Here is a 19,355-nt window from a genome sequence, read left to right as displayed (position 1 = left end):
ATGGCATTTTAGCTGATTCACTAGACTGAACGAGCTGACAAACATTGAAAAATACAAATTTACAAATAAAATCCACTACAGAAATAATCAAATTCAATTTTATTACATTATTCAATGCAAATTCACAATTCCTCTGTTAAACTTCGAAATGTAAGTCTATATTTTCAATCCATAATTGAAAAATATATGTTGAATTGGAATTATTATCTAAATTCAAAGTACATCTACTACTCAAATCCTGAGACGAGACTCGCGAAGACGGTCTTCTTTTTCTAAGATTGCTGAGTTTTTTTCTTATTCCACTTAGTGTTTATACCAATTATGCGCATGCTGTTCAAAACCTCACATGAACATCTCAGCAAAAAATGATTGAGTTTGCATCACATCGAATCATAAATATCCGTTTGAGTGAGATTTCATGCCAGCAAACGTAGCAGACATTAGAAATAATTAATATTTTGCTTAGATTTATTAGCAACTTTGGAAAAAACTGCTCCGCCGATTGAGGTTTTTAATAATATTCTACTTTGAACACAATACTTTTCACTTTTTCAGCCATAAAAACGGTGGGCTGCATTTGACGTTTCGTGAGAGGGGAATCTGGGCTGCATATGACGTTGATATTTTTCCTCTTCGCGAGTCTCTCTCAGCTCAAATCTATACTTTAGCTTAGCTTAGAATGACTACACATACATATCAACGCACTATGGGCCAGGGACGCAATCTGGCGGGACAAAATCAATAACTCGGTAACGAAGCGATTCCGGTATTTGGTGTCTTCGGAAAAGTTTTTTGTAACAACGAGGACCATCTACTGACATAAATGGATAGTTCGTAAATCGTTCGCATAGTTGGCGCCACAATCCAACTTTTTACTGTGACGTTCTAGAGACTTGGCATGTTCTGCAAAGTTGTTCATTTTGATAAAATAAACAACTCTTTCTAAGACGTCAAAATTCCACAGCCTACTGTTTTTGAGTTATTGGCAAAATTAGAGAAAATCAATAAAAAAAACGATTTTTTTCATTGAATTTGATATTTTTCCTAAGAACCATGTCATATAATATTTTTTGCTGATAAATTTATAATAAACACAAGCTCTGGTGGAAAATTTTTAATAATACAATGCATAAAAATTAAGAAATAATGAAAAAACTAGAAAAATAGAGCAATTTTTGAACCTTAATATCTTCAAAAGCGCAAAAAATCGCAAGCTCAAATTTTCAGGCAATATTGAACAATATTCAATAAAACAAATGACAAAATTTCAGAGAGGTATATTTTGGTGTTTTTGAGATTTGTCATTTTTTTACGGTTTTTTTTTCTCACTACGCGATTAATATTTTCGTGGTAAATATTTAAGTGTATTTAAAATTTAGCAGAAAAATATATTTCATTATTTCATAAAATAACAGTTTTCCGGAAGCTCAAAATTTAAGCAAATCCGGTGATCAACTCGTATTTAAGGTTGAACAACATAATAGTTTTCAAAATCGAAGGAATCTCCAAATTGATACCTTTGATCTGTATCCTCTGTTTCTAAACATCCAAGGATCAACGCTCTTCCCGCTTTAAAACCAAACTCTAAGCACCGGACAAGAGATCGTGCGCTCTTATATTTTAGTGAATAAATATGCTTTAAAATTTGATTTTCCGTATCAAAAGTAACACACTCACATAATAAATTGACGGAGACGGACCTGGTATAGTGGTTAGAACACATGCATCTCCCGCCGAGGACCTGGGATCGAATCCCAGTCCCCGAGATAGTCACTAAACAAATCAGGGACGACTTCCTTCGGAGGGGAGAAAGGCCGTTGGTCCCGATTTGAACTAGCCCAGAGCTAAAAATCTCGTTAATAAAGATAGAAAAAAAAACTTAATGAATTTCTCACCTCGAGCCATGATGACAACAATTAACTGACACATGATCAAGTTTTTCATGGCATACTATATCATTTGCATGAATGAAGAAAAACAAATATGTACCTAGTTTTAATCTACACTTACATCTACATTACTCGATATCAACTCAAGGAAAAGCTCTTAAACTGAATTTCATGACTACTACGATGGCTTTTTTAAACAGTTTTCTGGAAGTTTTTGTTTCATGACTCGTTATTTCCAAAAGTCCCTTCAGATTGACTCATGGAAATTTAAATGTATTGGAGTAATATAATCATTGCAAAACATTTAAATATCTCAAAAACACCAAAATATACCTCTCTAATCCGTTTCATCAAGTCTTGTTCTATGTTGCCTGAAAATTTGAGCTTGCGATCTTTTGCGCTTTTGGAGATATTAAGGTTCAAAAATTGCTCTATTTTTCAAGTTTTTTCATTATTTCTTAATGTGTATGTTTCGTATTATTAAAAATTTTCCACCAGAGCTTGTGTTTGTTATATATTTATCAGCAAAAAATATTATATGACATGGTTCTTGGGAAAAATGTCAAATCCAATGAAAAAAATCGTTTTTTTATTGATTTTCTTTAATTTTGCCAATAACTCGAAAACAGTAGGCTGTGGAATTTTGACGTCTTAGAGACGTTTATTTTATCAAAATGAACAACTTTGCTGAACATGCCAAGTCTCTAGAACGTCACAGTAAAAAGTTAGATTGTGGCGCCACCTATGCGAACGATTTACGAACTATCCATTTATGTCAGTAGATGGTCCTCGTTGTTATAAAAAAATTTGCCGAAGACACCAAATACCGGAAACGCTTCGTTACCGAGTTATTAATTTTGTCCCGCCAGATTGCGTCCCTGGTCCATAGTGCAACGGTTGCTGTTCCATGATTGACCGAGGTCAGTGAAAATGCACAAATAATCAACTAAAAGCTCGGCTGGGATTGGCCATAAACTTTTTCAGTGTGCATAATTCAGTGCCTCTATTTATACAGGGTCAATAACGGCGCCGGTCACATCCTTGCAGTCAGGTGGCATTAGGGGAAGGAATGTTAGTGCGTAACCTTCGCTATTGTGAGACCGTGTTTTCCTCTGCATCTCCACAAAGGTTACTGCGAGGGATGTTTGTTATTTGGGAAGATCGTTGGGTCACAGGCTTCACTTTGATAAGCGATTAGACCATGATAAACAATTATTTGAGATATATAAACATGCCTTTGAATATAATGTTTTCAATTTAAATGAACAATTTCCAAGTAGAAGAAAATAAAATCGACACTTGAAGTGACGAACCATTCGAAGTTTATTGAACAAATATCTAAACTCATCATTCCTACAGCGGTAATGACGAAAGCATGTGTTATCATATTGAAAAGTAAAAAAAAACTCGATTGGCTGGACCATCACAGAACACTTTTATGAGGACACTTTCCGTAGCAAACCATTCAAAGTTTGTTGAATAATGTGTATCTTTTGCAAATCTACACTCATAATGTCGAATCGCACAAATTATTTCTTCAATTACAAAAGTAAAGGTAAAAAAAAGGGGATTTTTGGAAAAAAATGTAAAACATCAATAGTTTGTAAATAAGAGTTTATGCCAACACTCATAGTGACGTACCATTCATAGTTTGTTGAAAAATCAATTGCCATTTCAACGCTGAACGATTAAATGTGGTCATACAAATTTTACAGATTTGAAATAAAAGCATGAAACGAGCTCACCAACTTCACGTAGCGTAACAATCCGACGACACAATGAAAAAACTCTTGCTTGCTCGGGCTCTTCAACTCGCACTGCCCGGCAAACGTGAAAACCGAAAAAAAAAGAACCAAATCCGGCGACGCAACGAAAATAACTCATGCTTGCCTGGGCTCTTTAACTTGCACTCTACATCTACTACTCAACAAAAAATTGAGTGGTGTTTGTATGTCACGAAATGGCTTAAATCGGACAAATGTACTTACATGATTCCTTCACTGTTGCACTGCGTCAAGTGTTCCGACGCTTTTATGTGAAGGAAAAGTTTAGAATAATTTTCCGGAATAGTCGGAAACGACTCAAAACTAATCTGTAGTTTTGTATGAGAGATTGCATGCCATTTTTTAACAGCCTACTTGATGGCAAAACAAAGTTTGCTGGGACCTAGTCTATCTTCTTATATAAATAAAAATAAAAAGGTGTTTGTATGTGACGAAATAACTTGATAACGAGTCAACGAATTTATCTGATTCTATCACAGTAAGGTTCTTGAAGTGTTCCAACGTGTTAGTGCGTACAAGTTGAAGAACTTCACGAAACAATCAAGAAAAACATGGGTAGGAAACTGACACTTTTTAGTAGAATTTTGTTTCACATTATCAAACAGCCTACTTCGGGACAAAACAAGGTTTGTCGGATCAACTAGTTCATAATAAATATTCAAAAATCATTAAGTTTATAATAAATAATTCTTAATTCAGTCCAGATTTAAATTCATATCAAAAATGCAAATTAACCAACAGTTCTTGTCCACATGTCAAATCCACAACTCAAATCAATTTCACAATTTAGATCAGTGGTCCATTAATCGCGTGCGGCCCTCGAACTGGTTCAAAATTTTGGCGTGATGTGCCCGCATGTTGTAATTCCATAATGACAAGGGTTATATTCTTTTGTTCTTGTATATATGTTTTGCAAAGTCAGTTAGTCAATTCATTGCATCAACTTTATCTGCTCAAATGTCTCGAACCTTCAAGTTTTCCTGAAAACGAAAGCCAAAAAAATCCTTAGACTTGCGAAGACCTACGTTCGACCTTTAAATTCTTTTAAATAAGTGTGTGTTCTATAGACTTTAGAATAAAACAAAAATGTGTCTGTTTTGACAACATGTCGAAAATTTCATGTTGTCAAAATGTCAAAATCAAACCGTGCCAGAATCAAACAGGTTCTTTAAAGCTTCATGAGTTGAGAAACACATTTTTATAATGATTTATAGTATTACAGCTAACCAGCCGAGTGGAAGTTTGAACAAATATCGTAAAACTAAACATTACATATACTTTGCAATGGGATTAATTGGACAAATTTCAAATTCGCGAAAAAGTTCCACGTCTTCTCGGTGAGAATCGAACTTCCAATTCACTACATAGCGCAGTGGTTCCCCCATAGGTAATAAATCCAAAAATTTGACTTCAAGGAAATCGTGATATTTTTTCAATGATATCATGTCAAATACGCATAGAGGAAGGTTTCATAATTGTTTTTGCTGATTTTTTGAACCATCATCATAAGAATATTCAGAATAATCATATTTTCCCCATTGATAAACAATCGTTATCAATTAAGTATAAAGATCGAAGAATGATCAGGGGCCCAGATAGCCGTAGCGGTAAACGCGCAGCTATTCAGCAAGACCAAGCTGAGGGTCGTGGGTTCGAATCCCACCGGTCGAGGATCTTTTCGGGTTGAAAATTTTCTCGACTTCCCAGGGCATAGAGTATCTTCGTACCTGCCACACGATATACACATGCAAAAATGGTCATTGGCATAGTAAGTTCTCAGTTAATAACTGTGGAAGTGCTCATAAGAACACTAAGCTGAGAAGCAGGCTCTGTCCCAGTGGGGACGTAACACCAGAAAGAAGAAGAAGAAGATCGAAGAATGGTCACAAACATTTGACATCTTTTATCCGTCGATGGAGTCCTCGATCTGACAGCTCCGAATTAATTTATAACAGGAGTCTTCTCATGGATAACAAATTGAAATCATGATAATAAAACTTATTATTACTCTGCTATGCTGTTGATATTCGACTTTTCTCGTGGTGATAATTGAGTTGAAGTCGAATGAATCGAATGAAATTCTGCATTCATGAGTCCTCTCTTGGTGTAGGGTCGTGGTTATGGTGAGTCGTGAGTTCGATTCTCACCCAGAAGACGTGTAACTTTTTCGCAAATTCAACATCAATTTAAACATTTAATCCAATTGCAAAGTATATTTAATGTTTAGTTTTTCGGTAGTTGTTAAAACTTTCACTCGGCTGGTTAGCCGTAAACTACGAATCATAATAAAAAATAAAGTACTAACATGCAAATTATACTCAACATATTCATTTTTCGGAGCAGTAAAAAATATGCTTGATTTAACTGTTTAAAATTACCAGACCACTCTGCATACAAAATTTTAATAGGTTTGCCATTAAAAAGGTTTTGCCTACTAAAAAATATGGCTTAAACCACTGACATGCTAGCTTATACACTGAGCCAGAAATTGCGTACGAATTTCATAAGAGAACGTTTGTGAATTGATTTCTTGACTGGTTTTCTCTCTTTCATAAGACTCTTATGAAACACAAAACGTCCGATATTCACAAGAAATTCTTGTCGTTATCATTAGAGATCTTCTGAATATCTTTATTTTCCTAAATTCAAAGAGCGATTCTCTAAATACATAATGGTCTTAAAGAATTCCATAATTGATATCTATGATCCTTCATAAGAGTATCTTATGATATTACACCTATTTGTATTATGAACGCACTGATCGATGGAAGTTCACAAGTTTTTCTTATGAGTCTCATTAGATGCTTCTTATGTCTTTATTCCAAAAGAATTTCATATGAAATTCTTACGTGGTTTTTGATAGGAAGTCGACTGTTTTTCAAAAGTGTTACTAATCATTGTCATACGCGCGCTTATGAATCTCAATCGTGAATATTTTGTTATTAGCATCTCTCCACGTACTTCATTAGATTTTCGTTTGAAATTGTTAAGCAAATCGTACTCCATTAGATTGTCTTATGAATGCCAATGATCAATGCGTTTGATATCCAAAAAGAGTTTCTTATGGAATTATATCTGTCTATGTAATGAGTGTTATTTCATAAGTCTGTTGTGGAATGTTATAAGATTCTCGAATGAAGAACAAAATACTTCTTATGTCGTTATTCCATAAGAAATTCTTATGTACCTCATACGTTCCGTTTCCTCAGTGTAAGGAAGGAAGAGCGAATTTAATCAAGCGAACGAAAAAAGAGCGGTTCACTCTCTGTTGAGCGACATACACCGTACCCGTTTTATCTTTTGTTCTCTCATTCTTCGTGCATTCGTCGACAGAAACTCACAATATACACGATTTCCCCTACCCGAACCAAAAGGAAGAAGCAAAATGTGTTTGATCGTTTTTGGCTGCCCGTATGCAAGTTGGTGGGGCAAATTTGTTGTTTGGCTGTGTATGCTGAGAGTGCGCAGCTGCAGCGAAGTGCCGTGGCGCGCAAGGCAAGGCACGTGTCAAGCGTTCTAGTAAAGCCTAGAAATGAACGTAGGAGAATGGACCGATGCACGAGTTCACGAATTTGACGTTTGAGCGGTGCCGAATTCACTAGTTTCCATGGTCACGTAAATAACACGGCACCGCTCAAATGTCAAATAGTGAACTCATGCATTGGTTCATAGCGGAAATGAATCGGTATACCTACCTACATTCTTTTCCCGTTTCACTTTTTGTCTGATCCGTGCTGATCAAATGAACCGACTCTCGCCAAAAGAGAGCCACAGATCACTCCGATTATTTTTGCCAATCTCTACTCACCAATGAATTGGTACTGAAAATTTATGAAATTGATGGGCCACATGCAAAGCTGCCGAATGATTTGATAGAAAATCTGTATCCAACAGGCTAGAAAATCTGTGTCCCGTACAAAAAAATCTGTGTCCATATAAAAATTGGGTAAAAGGAAATCTGTGTTCCATACAAATTGAATCTGTTTCAGAACAAAAAATCTGTGTAACAAAGATAAAACAGATCTGAAAATGTGGCAGCCCTGGCCACTTGCTAGGTTTTTCCAGATCTACGAGTGGAAGTAGAGTGGGGGCTTCGAAATCTTGACATGGCCAAGTAATCCCAAGTATGAACAGATGTAGTTGCTTTGATCACCAATGAATTGGAGCTGAAAATTCATGAATTTTTTATAGGTCACATGCTAGGTCAGAGTAGCCTATGATATTCTAACATCCCAGACAACCAGAATGTACGCATAACCTGGGAGGGAGAAACCAATACAAAATTTCTGTACGTCATAGTGAGCCGAGATTCTGCTGTCACGAACTATCACTGTGAGCCCAGATCTCAAACATTGGACTAACATGAAAAAAGCGCATAACTGATTAAAACACATTTTCGTATTTCTTCAAAAGTGATAAAAATCGAATGAAAATCAATTCATGCAATAACGCAAGTAATGTCACGTGAGCACCATTTAATCTGATTGAACATAAAGCATTGAAAAACGCATCGTTCTATTTTTTCCAATGAAAATGAATATTTAGTGCATAGAAAACTATGGCCCTTTTTTCATGTTTGTCAGGAAATATCGAAGGTGCACAACAAAAGGAAACTACCGATTTTCTCGAAGCCTGCCTTGATTGTTGTTGGCAAGCTGGAGTTATCTTGCAGTTCAAAATAACGTTGTCGTATATTTCATGTGTAGTATCGGTGCCTCCCTCCCAGCGCATAACCTTATCACCTTTTGCGTCACGCGACGCTTATATATGCAAAGTTTTACGTATAAGACGTCGCGAAAAGGCCTTATACGTACAAAAGTGGAGGCAATATACGTGCATATTTTGTTCATTTTAAATTTTTTCTTCTACAAATATTTTAAACATTTTCGGTTTAGGTGTAGGTTTGATAAGTAGGAGGAGATTGTTCCAATGGTAAGTGATATACAATTTAAAACTATAATGTCAAGCCGAAATTCAAATTTTTAAAACTGCTATTTTTTCGAACAATTTCACCTAGTATCTCACTTTCCGGCAGGGGCTTAGAAAATTTTGAAATTTTGTGTTTACAAAATTGGGCATATTTGCAGTTCTGTGGAGAAAATTTCAACTCGATTGCTTGAAAGGGAACAAAACTACAGCATGTCAAAGTTGAGCATTTTGTATGAAAATCGACATGCGCTGCTATTATTCAGAACAGCACTGTATATTCTATCTTTTTACACGTTTTTTTTTTTCGAACAATGAACAAATTCAAAGCAGTGTACATAATGGGATTGCAAAGTTTAACATAATCTTGTGGATGAAGATTTGTTCAGTTTTTCACCGCATTTGGCCCTTGATATATTGAACAACTTTGTGTTACGGGGATGAACCAACCTCGGGCTGAATTTCCCCATTATAAAGAGTCAACCAATCATGTACAACTTTGCCGAAGACACCACCAGTCTCATGAGACTTTTGAATAAGTTTGCCGTAGAGTAGCATATGAGGATCTTGAGATACAGAAGAAGATTGGATAGAAGCTACTAACGCTACCTAATAAATAATCCTTTACAAGCTTACCATCTTTGCCAAAGACACCCACATTCCAGCTCACAGAGACTCTAGATACAGGCAAATGAAGACATTTTTTCTAGCACGACGAATTTCAGTTAGGCGTTTGACTGCCAGACAGCTCTTGATCTGCTTAACAACTTTGTCGAATACACCAACCTTTTGAATTAGCAAGGTATCATGGAAAAAACATGTTTCTAGCATCACCTAGCGGAATTATACCAAATAAGATATATTACTGCCAGACAGCCCTTGATCTGCTTCAAATCTAAAAAGGATTTTTTCCGATAGGTGGCGCAAGTTATAAATGTTCTTCAATCTTCTCTATCTCTAAACTCTGATATGCTAGAAGGTTGATGTCTTTGGCAAAACTGTGCCAAAGCTAGCTTATCAGAATCTAGTGATAAAGAAGATTGAAGAACATTTATTACTTACGCCACCTAGCGGAAAAATTCCTTATTAGATTTGTAACTATCAACTGAACAATTTTGCCGAAGTTAATAACTTTCTAACTTATCTATCATGATCTCGAGATATTGAAAATTGAATTGAATTTGTTGCTAGTGCCACCTAGCCCACAAATTTTCTATTGTATGTGTTACTGCCAAAATACCCTTAATTTGCTCAACAACTTTTCCGAAAACACCCACCTTCTAGCTCATCAGGGTTTTTAGATATCTGTTTAAGGATGAAGTGGCCATTTTCGGTACCTCAAGACAATACGCAATAACACCGGAACCCAATGGATTTGGATCCGAATAAGCCAATCGAACCATATTCGGAGAGTGTAACAGTTCTTGGCACATCGCAATCGGAGAGCCCCATGAATGTAAACATTCACTCTCTTTTTTGGTACGTGGCGCGAGAGCGTTCAAGAGCAGCCACTCTCACATAGTATAACGGTATCGAGCCATTCGGGTGATTTATGTTTTGCATAAAATTGGTAATAACTTTCATATTTTCTGGAAATGCAACCTCAACGCCCAAGTAAAAATGGACAAAAATGTCAATACTGACAAAGCAGTTTTCTGCTTCAAAATCGATAAATTGTAAAAACAAATTAAACATAGGGAGCCGGGTCCTATTCTATTCTTTTGACCCACTTCGGCAGTGGAGTTTTTTGAAAGCTACAGAGCTGATATTTGGTCACAATATGAGTAGTACTAAAGTGCTTCTTATTGCAAAGTGTCACACAATTCGGTCGAGAAAAAACCCCTGCCAAAGTGAACCATGGAAGAGCCCAAGTAGCTATGCACCCTACATCCCCTTTATTTTAGAAATAAAACAGCTGTGTGTTCTATTTTTTCCAATTTGGCGATTTTAACGCCGAAAATAGCTTTTTCAGTTTTGACATGTGCTCCATTTTACTTTGGGCCATAAACATCTTGATTCTTATCTATTGGATCACCGAACACTACTTTGGTTACAAGTGTTGACACACGGTGATCGACGCCAAACAGTGGTTTATGTGTCTTCTTTCCTTTCGTGGCTCGTTTCTTTCCACGAACGATAAATATCAACCGTGTTGTGTGAATGCAGGCGGATAAATGGGATAAAATAATTACTCGTAAATCATTAAGTTTTCAAAAAAAAGCAGCAACCAAACTTTAAATCGTGCTCACAATCAAACTTAACCCGTTGCTGAGACTAGTGTGACATGTGTGCGAGTGTGATCACATTTAAAAACTGTGTTGAATTACATTTGGTTTTCCTCATAAATTTTACAAACTAGCAAAACATATACAACGTCGGTCATATTCTTCGAAATTCTCTGAAAAAAAAACACAATTTTCACCTAACCTTCATGAAATTATGAAGAAATACTATCAAATTATCCCATGAAATACAAAAATATGCTGGGAAAAAATAGTGTTAGTTTTTCGACTATTTTCCGCTCTCCCATCACTGTGCACTATTTCAGAGGGTCAGATCAGGTTAAAATTACCCTAACTTCCTGTGTCGTCAACTTTAACCTTCTTCTTCTTTGTGGCGTTACGTCCCAGCTGGGACAAACCCTGCTTCTCAGATTAGTTTTCTTATGAGCACTTTTACAGTTATTAACTGAGAGCAACTTTCACCTAACTAATTGAAATAAATTTGACTCTAATTCAATTTAACTACGGATGGCATGAAAGATCCAAATAAGACAATGCACTAAGGGCCAGGGACGCAATCTGGCGGGACAAAATTAATAACTCGGTAACGAAGCGTTTCCGGTATTTGGTGTCTTCGGTAAAGTTTTTTGTAACAACGAGGACCATCTACTGACATAAACGGATAGTTCGTTAATCGTTCGCATAGGTGGCGCCACAATCTAACTTTTTACTTTGACGTTCTAGCGACTTGGCATGTTCGGCAAAGTTGTTCTTTTTGATAAAATAAACAACTCTCTCGAAGACGTCAAAATTCCACAGCCTACTGTTTTCGAGTTATTGGCAAAATTAGAGAAAATTAGTGAAAAACGATTTTTTTCACCGAATTTGACATTTTTCCTAAGAACCATGTCATATAATATTTTTTGCTGATAAATATATAATAAACGCAAGCTTTGGTGGAAAAAAATTTAATGATACGACGCATAAAACTTGAGAAATCATGAAAAAACTTGAAAAATAGAGCAATTTTTGAACCTTAATATCTCCAAAAGCGCAAATTAACGCAAGCTCAAATTTTCAGGCAACATAGAGCAATACTTGATGAAACGGATGTCAAAATTCCAGTGAGGTATATTTTGGTGTTTTTGAGATTTTTTTTAAATTTTTTTTTACGGTTTCCTTTCTATTACGCAATTAATATTGTCATGGCAAATATTTAAGTGTATTTTAAAATTATCGGAAAAATATATTTTATTATGATGGAGATGAACCAGCCGCGGGCTGAAAATCTTCCTAATAAAGCTAATAATAGTAAAATTTTATTATTTCATGAAATTATTATATCTGCTCACAGTACAAGCTGGCGTTGGATTTCATCACGAATTCGTTGTCACAGTTTTCCGTAAGCTCAAAATTTAAGCAAATCCGGTGATTCAACACATATTTAAGGTTAAACAACCTAACAGTTCTCAAAATCGAAGGAATCTCCAAATTGACACCTTTGATATGTATCCTCTGTTTCGAAACATCCAAGAATCAACGCTTTTTCCGGATTCGAACTCGAAACCTTCCAATCGTCAGCGGTATGCCTTGCCATCTGCGCCATGCTAGAATTGATGAATAAATCGTCCAGTGCAAAATATAAACCTCTCATAGCTGAATATTGATCTTGTTTGAGCTTCTATTCGACATCGTCTAATCAACCCATGGTACGCTAATCAACAACTGAACAAGCATATTATTCAGCTGCTGTTTAGTGCTGATCCAAGCTGAGTTCAGTCGACTATTTTTAGCGCACAGTGAGAAAATTTATGTCAATGATGGTCAAAAATAATGTTTATTTGCACAAAGTGAAATCAGTCTGAAATGATTAAGGTGAATATGCATCGAAGCCAAACCTCAAATTTTCAAGAGCACAAATCTAGAGAACCAGGCTACGCAGCGGTTCGAGCTGAAAACCTAATCGATTGGTCACACGCTAGTGGTGACCAATCGATTAAGTTTTCAGCTTGAACGGATGTTTAGTTCTCTAGATTTATGTTCTTTAAAATTTGAGGTTGGGCTTCGATGCATCTTCGCCTTAATCTAATTTCATAATAATTTTTAGTTTGTTCAAAACTTCAATTTTAATGATTCATTAACTTAAATTGAAATTCGTTTATTTTATAAATTATATTTGTATTAATTAACTAGTGGTCCCGGCAAACTTCGTCTTGCCATCAAGTAGGCTGTTGCAAAACGTCATACAAAAAGACACCTGAGTCTTCTCCCGTTTTCCCGATTATTCCGGAGACTTTCCCAAACTTTTTCCTTGTACGAACACGTCGCATCCCTTGTCGAGTGTAACAGTGAAAAACTTACCTCAATCCGTTGATCCGTTCTCAAGTTATTTCGTGGCATACAAACATCACTCCATTTTTATTTATATAGATTATATTATTGATTTGTATTTTTCATAAACCTTTTATGAATATATTTAAATCGTTTGAAGTGTTCTAAAGACTATGCGCCTGAATAGAAAAATTTTCGAATATCTTGACGCGTGGGATTTTTTTCAGAAATGGCCAAGTAAATCATTTTTCTTAGATCGCACTATTCAGTTGGGAAGAAATGTCATTTTATATGTAGCTCGCTATAGATATTTAAAAAAATGAAAAGACAATTTACACCGTCTTCAGCACATAGGCTGCACAGACTGAACGATCACTAACATTAGGCAACGGACAACACGAAACACCCAGCAGCCCAGAGATGAATTTTTCGTTAGACGAAAAGTTTTCATCGACTGGAGCGTGAATCGAACCCACACCTAGACGACTGACGCCGCTAACCGCAAGGCCACGATGCCCACGTTTAATCGATTTTATCAAAGAAATGTCAACTTTTCTTGCACGGAACAACATCCCGAGCAGGCGAAAAAAGCTTAGCAATAGCTAATTATAATATGGATAGCAGAAAGTGATAATAACCTGAGAGATGCAATATGTAAAAGATCTGGAAACGATATCTAAAATTAACTACATTCAAAAATCAAACAAAATTTTGATGTTGTCTTCAGATCATTTATGTCAATCAAGTCAACGCTTTGTTTGTCAGTACTTCGCTCCTACTAGGAATACTTAGCTCAAATGTTTGTTTTTCAAAATAATCCTACATTTCTGGAGGCTGACCATGTTTATTTTCTGAACGACTATTCAAAAAGTTTTGAGAAAGCATAAGTTATAAGCTTTGAAATGCATTCGGAACTCAACACGCATTTCGGATATTTTGTCCATTTTATGAAATTTAGCTATAGTGTGATCGCTTTTACAAGGCTTATTTATTGCTGAACAATGTGTTCGTTAATCGTCATTTTGGCCTCTATTGGATCAACTGTTCTTATAATATACCGAAGCTGAATTAGGATTTTATAAGATACTTATTCAGCTCTTATTCATGCTTATGTTAAACATGTGGAAATAGCTGAAGTGCGATACAATTAAAACGTTAGTTCGTCTTCTGAAAATCCTTTTATACATATACATTTGTTTAGTGGAATATTGGCTTTTTAATTGGGGGAAACATGTCTTGTTTAGCTCATTAGTAAAACAATATTGACTAGTCGAATGAGAATCTTTGGAAATGTTTAATAAGTGGCGATTCAACTTTTGTTCATTCCAATGCATAACGTTGAACATTGACCTAAGTTTGTGTTAAAAAATCACCTTCTCAGCTCTTTATAGAGCAAAATTTTTATTCAGCTGTCATTACCATTATTGAACAATAATTAAACATGCATGCTTGTTTGTGGCTCTGATTTGTTAGTTGGGTATGCTTTAAAATTTGATTTTCCGTGTTAAAAGTAACACATTCAAAAAATAAATTGCTCACCTCGAACCATGATTACAGCAATTAACTGACACATGATCAAGTCTTTCATGGCATACTATATCATTTGAATTATTGAAGAAAAACAATTATGTACCCAGTTTTAATCTACACTTTCATCTGCATTACTCGATATCAGCTCAAGAAACTGCTCTTAAACTGAATTTCATGGCTACTATGATGGTTTTTTTAAACAGTTTTCTGAAAGTTTTTGTTCCACGACTCGTTATTTCTTGAAGTCGATCGTCCCTTCAGATTCCTCATGGAAATTAACTGTATTAGAGATATATAATCATTGTAAAAAAATGATAGATCTCAAAAACACCAAAATATACCTCTCTGGAATTTTGACATCCGTTTCATCAAGTATTGCTCTATGTTGCCTGAAAATTTGAGCTTGCGATTTTTTTGCGCTTTTAGAGATATTAAGGTTAAAAAATGCTCTATTTTTCAGGTTTTTTTTCATAATTTCTTAATTTTTTTGCGTCGTATTATTAAAGTTTTTCCACCAAAGCTTGCGTTTATTATATATTTATCAGCAAAAAATATTATATGACATAATTCTTAGGAAAAATGTCAAATTCGGTGAAAAAAATCGTTTTTCACTAATTTTCTCTAATTTAAGCATAAGCATAAGCATAAGCATAGATGACCGTACAATTCGTAGTTGCTACTCCGTGATTGACCAGAACAATCGACGTTGCACAGGGAATTAATGAATGGGGCTTGGGATTAGCTTACCATTCTTCAATGTGCACAAATCGAGAGCTCAAATTTTAAAGTCAATAACGGCGCCGGCCACGTCCTTACGGTCATCGGGGAAGGGAAGGAATGTTAGTGTGACTACCGTTGTTACTAGAGACCGAGATCACCTCTGCATCTCCACGGTTGTCATGGAAAGGATATTGGGTTAGTGGGATAGGGTAGAGATCTGGGAGTCACCAATGTTTGGTGATGCGATCCATGATATAATCACGCCTAACCGGATTCGCGAAATAATTCGATAATCGTATTGTACGCCGAACAAGTGCTCGTCACTCGCCCACGCAGGAGCAAGCGACGCGATCAATAGATCAAACACTACTAACGATCCGCGGCGCTTTTTCATTTCTCTGAGCGAACGACGCGCGACATGTTTGATCCTGCCCTCATCGCTCGCCCCCGCAGGAGCAAGCATCAAGGTCGAAGGATCAAACACTACTCTTTTTCACTAATTTTCTCTAATTTCGCCAATAACTCGAAAACAGTAGGCTGTGGAATTTTGACGTCTTCGAGAACATGCCAAGTCTCTAGAACGTCACAGTTAAAAGTTAGATTGTGGCGCCACCTATGCGGACGATTTACGAACTATCCGTTTATGTCAGTAGATGGTCCTCGTTGTAACAAAAAACTTTGCCGATGACACCAAATACCGGAAACGCTTCGTTACCGAGTTATTAATTTTGTCCCGCCAGAATGCGTCCCTGTCCCATAAGGCAATGTAACCGGCATCGGCCTTGGGTAGTTTTTCGGTTCTTGTAAAGTTTGACACATAAATTTGCCAGTTTAGAAGAAAGAATTGTCCTATCTGAGACCGATTCCACGCAGTTCCCATTAGGATTAAAAAAATACCTAAGGCCGAAGCTGGTTCCATTGTCAAATTTAGTTCTCACATGGCACCCGTAGTCAAAACCATGAAAACAAGTTTAATTGGAGTCAGTTTGATATCAATGAGTTGGGTTAAAGTTTACGAAAAAGGAAGTTGGGGTCATTTTTACCCAATCTGATGAAGTGACCCACCGTCTAATTATTCCGAACCAACCAGTGGACATTTTCGAAAATTTCAATGGTCTTCAAAAAACTAGACATCCAGACGATTTCAAATTTCAAAGCTGAAACGTAGGCGATCCGTCAAGAATTGCTGAAATAGCAGCAATTTGAACTTTTTGTTTCTATTTGTTGGGCGGATACAAGATAAAATCAAATAAAAATCAATCGGCAAATTGAAAAACAAAATTTATTGCTCCATAAAATCATATTCAGACTCTACTGTAGACTAAATCAAAATTGCACACCGAACCCATTCCATATCCCCCAAATTGGAATTGCGAAGTATCTGCCAAACAAACAAACTTCAGGAATGGTGGTCATTATCGTTATCCAAAAACCAATCCATTTCGCGACATCGGTCATGACTTTGAAATTCCACCCCATCTAATTACCCATTGTTTCCGAAAGACAAGTACGCACTAACCCACGCCATTCTCTGTCTTCTCCCCATTTTGCAGCCATCCCCCCGGAGGAGCCCATCTGGTGCCTGGAGCGCCGCCCATCCGGCCACCTCTGCTGGCGGCGGGAGTCCTCCAAGGTCAAGTTCCGCTTCGACGTCGAAGTGCTCGAGTTCACCAAGGATCCCTGCGAAGACCAACTGCTGATCACCGACAGCGAGCTGAAGGACAAAAGCGGCCACCATCAGCTGGCCAACATGTTCGTGGTGTGTGCGACCTGTGTGGCGGCCATTGCCGTGACGGTTATTGTGCCCTGGTTCGTGCTGACGTCGGCGTAGGCAGGATCAGGACCATGGTGCGGTCTGCTCAGCGGTTATCCGAGAGATATTCATGTTAGGTGATCAGAAGTGATCGATCGTGCACACGTACACTCACTCATACTCCCACACGTGTTAGCTTAGGGATGCAACGATTTCCACTGTTTTATTTTTGTAAAAAGAATATGTGAATATCCATGAACGGCACACGTGTCTCTTCGGTAAAAGTGAGGTTAGAATTCATCTCCAGAAGATGGAAAGCGATTGTTTCTAGTTTTAACATTTGATAAGAGACCTATTTTAGGGAAAGTGATTTTCAGAGAAGGTTTTATACGAATGATAAGGATGTACATATATATTTGTTAGGGAACTTTTAGTGTTATTGTATTAAGGAGTCACCAGTTGCCTTTTACTACGAAATGCATGAACCGATCTTGAACGATCGTTTTGGAATGTTTAGAAAACTCACAACTTATTAATCGATACCAAGAACCAAGATAAATAAGCAAACCCCCGTACTCGTGCTTGTATATTTTTAGAAGAATTTTTCGCATCTTTTAAACACAAAACGAAACGAAAACAAGACGCGTCGATGAAAGGTCTTCTTTCAGAACGAATATCTACTGTGGGAAAAGTGCAGCAAAGGCGAAGTAATTGGTCGGGGTCCACCGTTTGCGGAAACGATTGGGAAAACAAGTCGCTCCATTTGTTGGGGGCTTGTGTGTTTGGCGTACGAAAATAACCTCCCACCGATAGCGCCTTCAACTCAACTTTACCCCCAAAGTTGACGCACTAGGGTGGCCCATAATGGTCAAAGTTCAAACATCTTAAGTTACACCACCATTTCTTTTAAAATTTGAATATACCTATAGCACGGGCAGGGCTTGCTCGATTTCCTCCATACAAATTTAAAGCTCATCTAACCTCAATTTCAACTCAAACATTCACATCAGCATCTGAGGACCTATGTAAACAAATTTGGCGCTGTAACTTAGGATTTCAAAAGTTTGATTTTTCTCATACAAAAATGAGCCACTCTAATACCCACACAAGATGGGGTAAAGAAATTAAGCGCGTAGTACGTATCTGTCTGGACGGTCGGTGATGGTCGGTCATTGTGGCGAAAATGTTTATGTGCATTATTTCAGAAAATTGGATATTCGGTAGAGTGTTGCGCTAATCTTGTTGTTGCAAGTGCCAGACACAGACTGATTGTTGATTTTCCACCGTAAACAAAATGTGATCATTTGGCTTCGAGCACGCACCTGGTAGATCAGTCGGAGTGAATTTGCTGAATGAGAAATGTGGAAGGTAGAACGGATCTGGTTTTGTGTTTCTAAGGAGGATGTTATTTGTATATAGTGAGTAGTCTGTCTGTTTCAGAATGTACTTTTATAATCGTGATAGGAAATGATGAAGTTCTGAAGTACCTAACTCAATATTATGCTTTGAAGGGTCTTGAGTGTGTTTCACTGTCTTTCTTCCACAAAAGGGAACGGTAAAAGGTGATATTGAACGAAATAGTTCGCAAATAACTTTATACATATTGTATGTTATCAAGTGATAATAGCGTTTAGAAGAAGAAGCATGAGAAAAATAAGGAGAAATAAAACGAATATTTAATGAGAGAAACTATTGCCTACATATTTATCCGAAAATCCTAGAAGCTGCCTTATATTGTATAATACAACATAATTACGAATCAGTTAAAGCTTTGCGCAACTTTGGATTTTTTGAAAGCAAATAAGGGAACTTACGTATTCTCGGCATTCTAAGCCGACGCCGCACTTCCTTTCTAACTTTATCGATCATCATTCGACAAATTGCGTGTTTGTCTGCTTACATGTATCCTCTGCTCAATTCTCTATCGATTCACACGGCCAGGATTGTCAAAAGCTTGTTGGAAACGATTTTACAACGCTTCGAAAGTTGTACAGGTCTTGTCAGTGTGACTATTGTCGGCAGCATCATTCTCTTCGGCAGCTTTTCCATAAGAGCTGAGACGAATCTCTTCGGCAGCTCCAAATCAGTCGCATTTTGAGGCGTTTTCATTTCAATTGGCGAAATTGTTTGTTCAATCTTGGAAATCTCATCAGTGGGAAGTTGACAGAACAAAGAATCATCTGCATGTTTTCATTGATGT

General features: G+C 36.8%; 1 protein-coding gene across 1 annotated transcript in view; it reads left to right on the top strand.

The window, feature by feature from the left end:
* Positions 1 to 18,844, top strand: part of LOC5566341 — a 55,434-nt gene extending 36,590 nt beyond the window's left edge. Inside the window, exon 3 of the mRNA XM_021841053.1 lies at positions 16,956 to 18,844. Within this exon, the coding sequence (XP_021696745.1) occupies positions 16,956 to 17,233 (278 nt within the window). The 3' untranslated portion in view covers positions 17,234 to 18,844. The remainder of the gene's footprint in view (positions 1 to 16,955) is intronic.
* The last annotated feature ends 511 nt before the right edge of the window (positions 18,845 to 19,355 follow it).

Source organism: Aedes aegypti, chromosome 2 (assembly GCF_002204515.2).
Source record: "Aedes aegypti strain LVP_AGWG chromosome 2, AaegL5.0 Primary Assembly, whole genome shotgun sequence".
Lineage (NCBI taxonomy): Eukaryota > Metazoa > Arthropoda > Insecta > Diptera > Culicidae > Aedes > Aedes aegypti.
The sequence above is the reverse complement of the archived record's forward strand: the minus strand, read 5'-3'. Positions and strand labels throughout refer to the sequence as shown.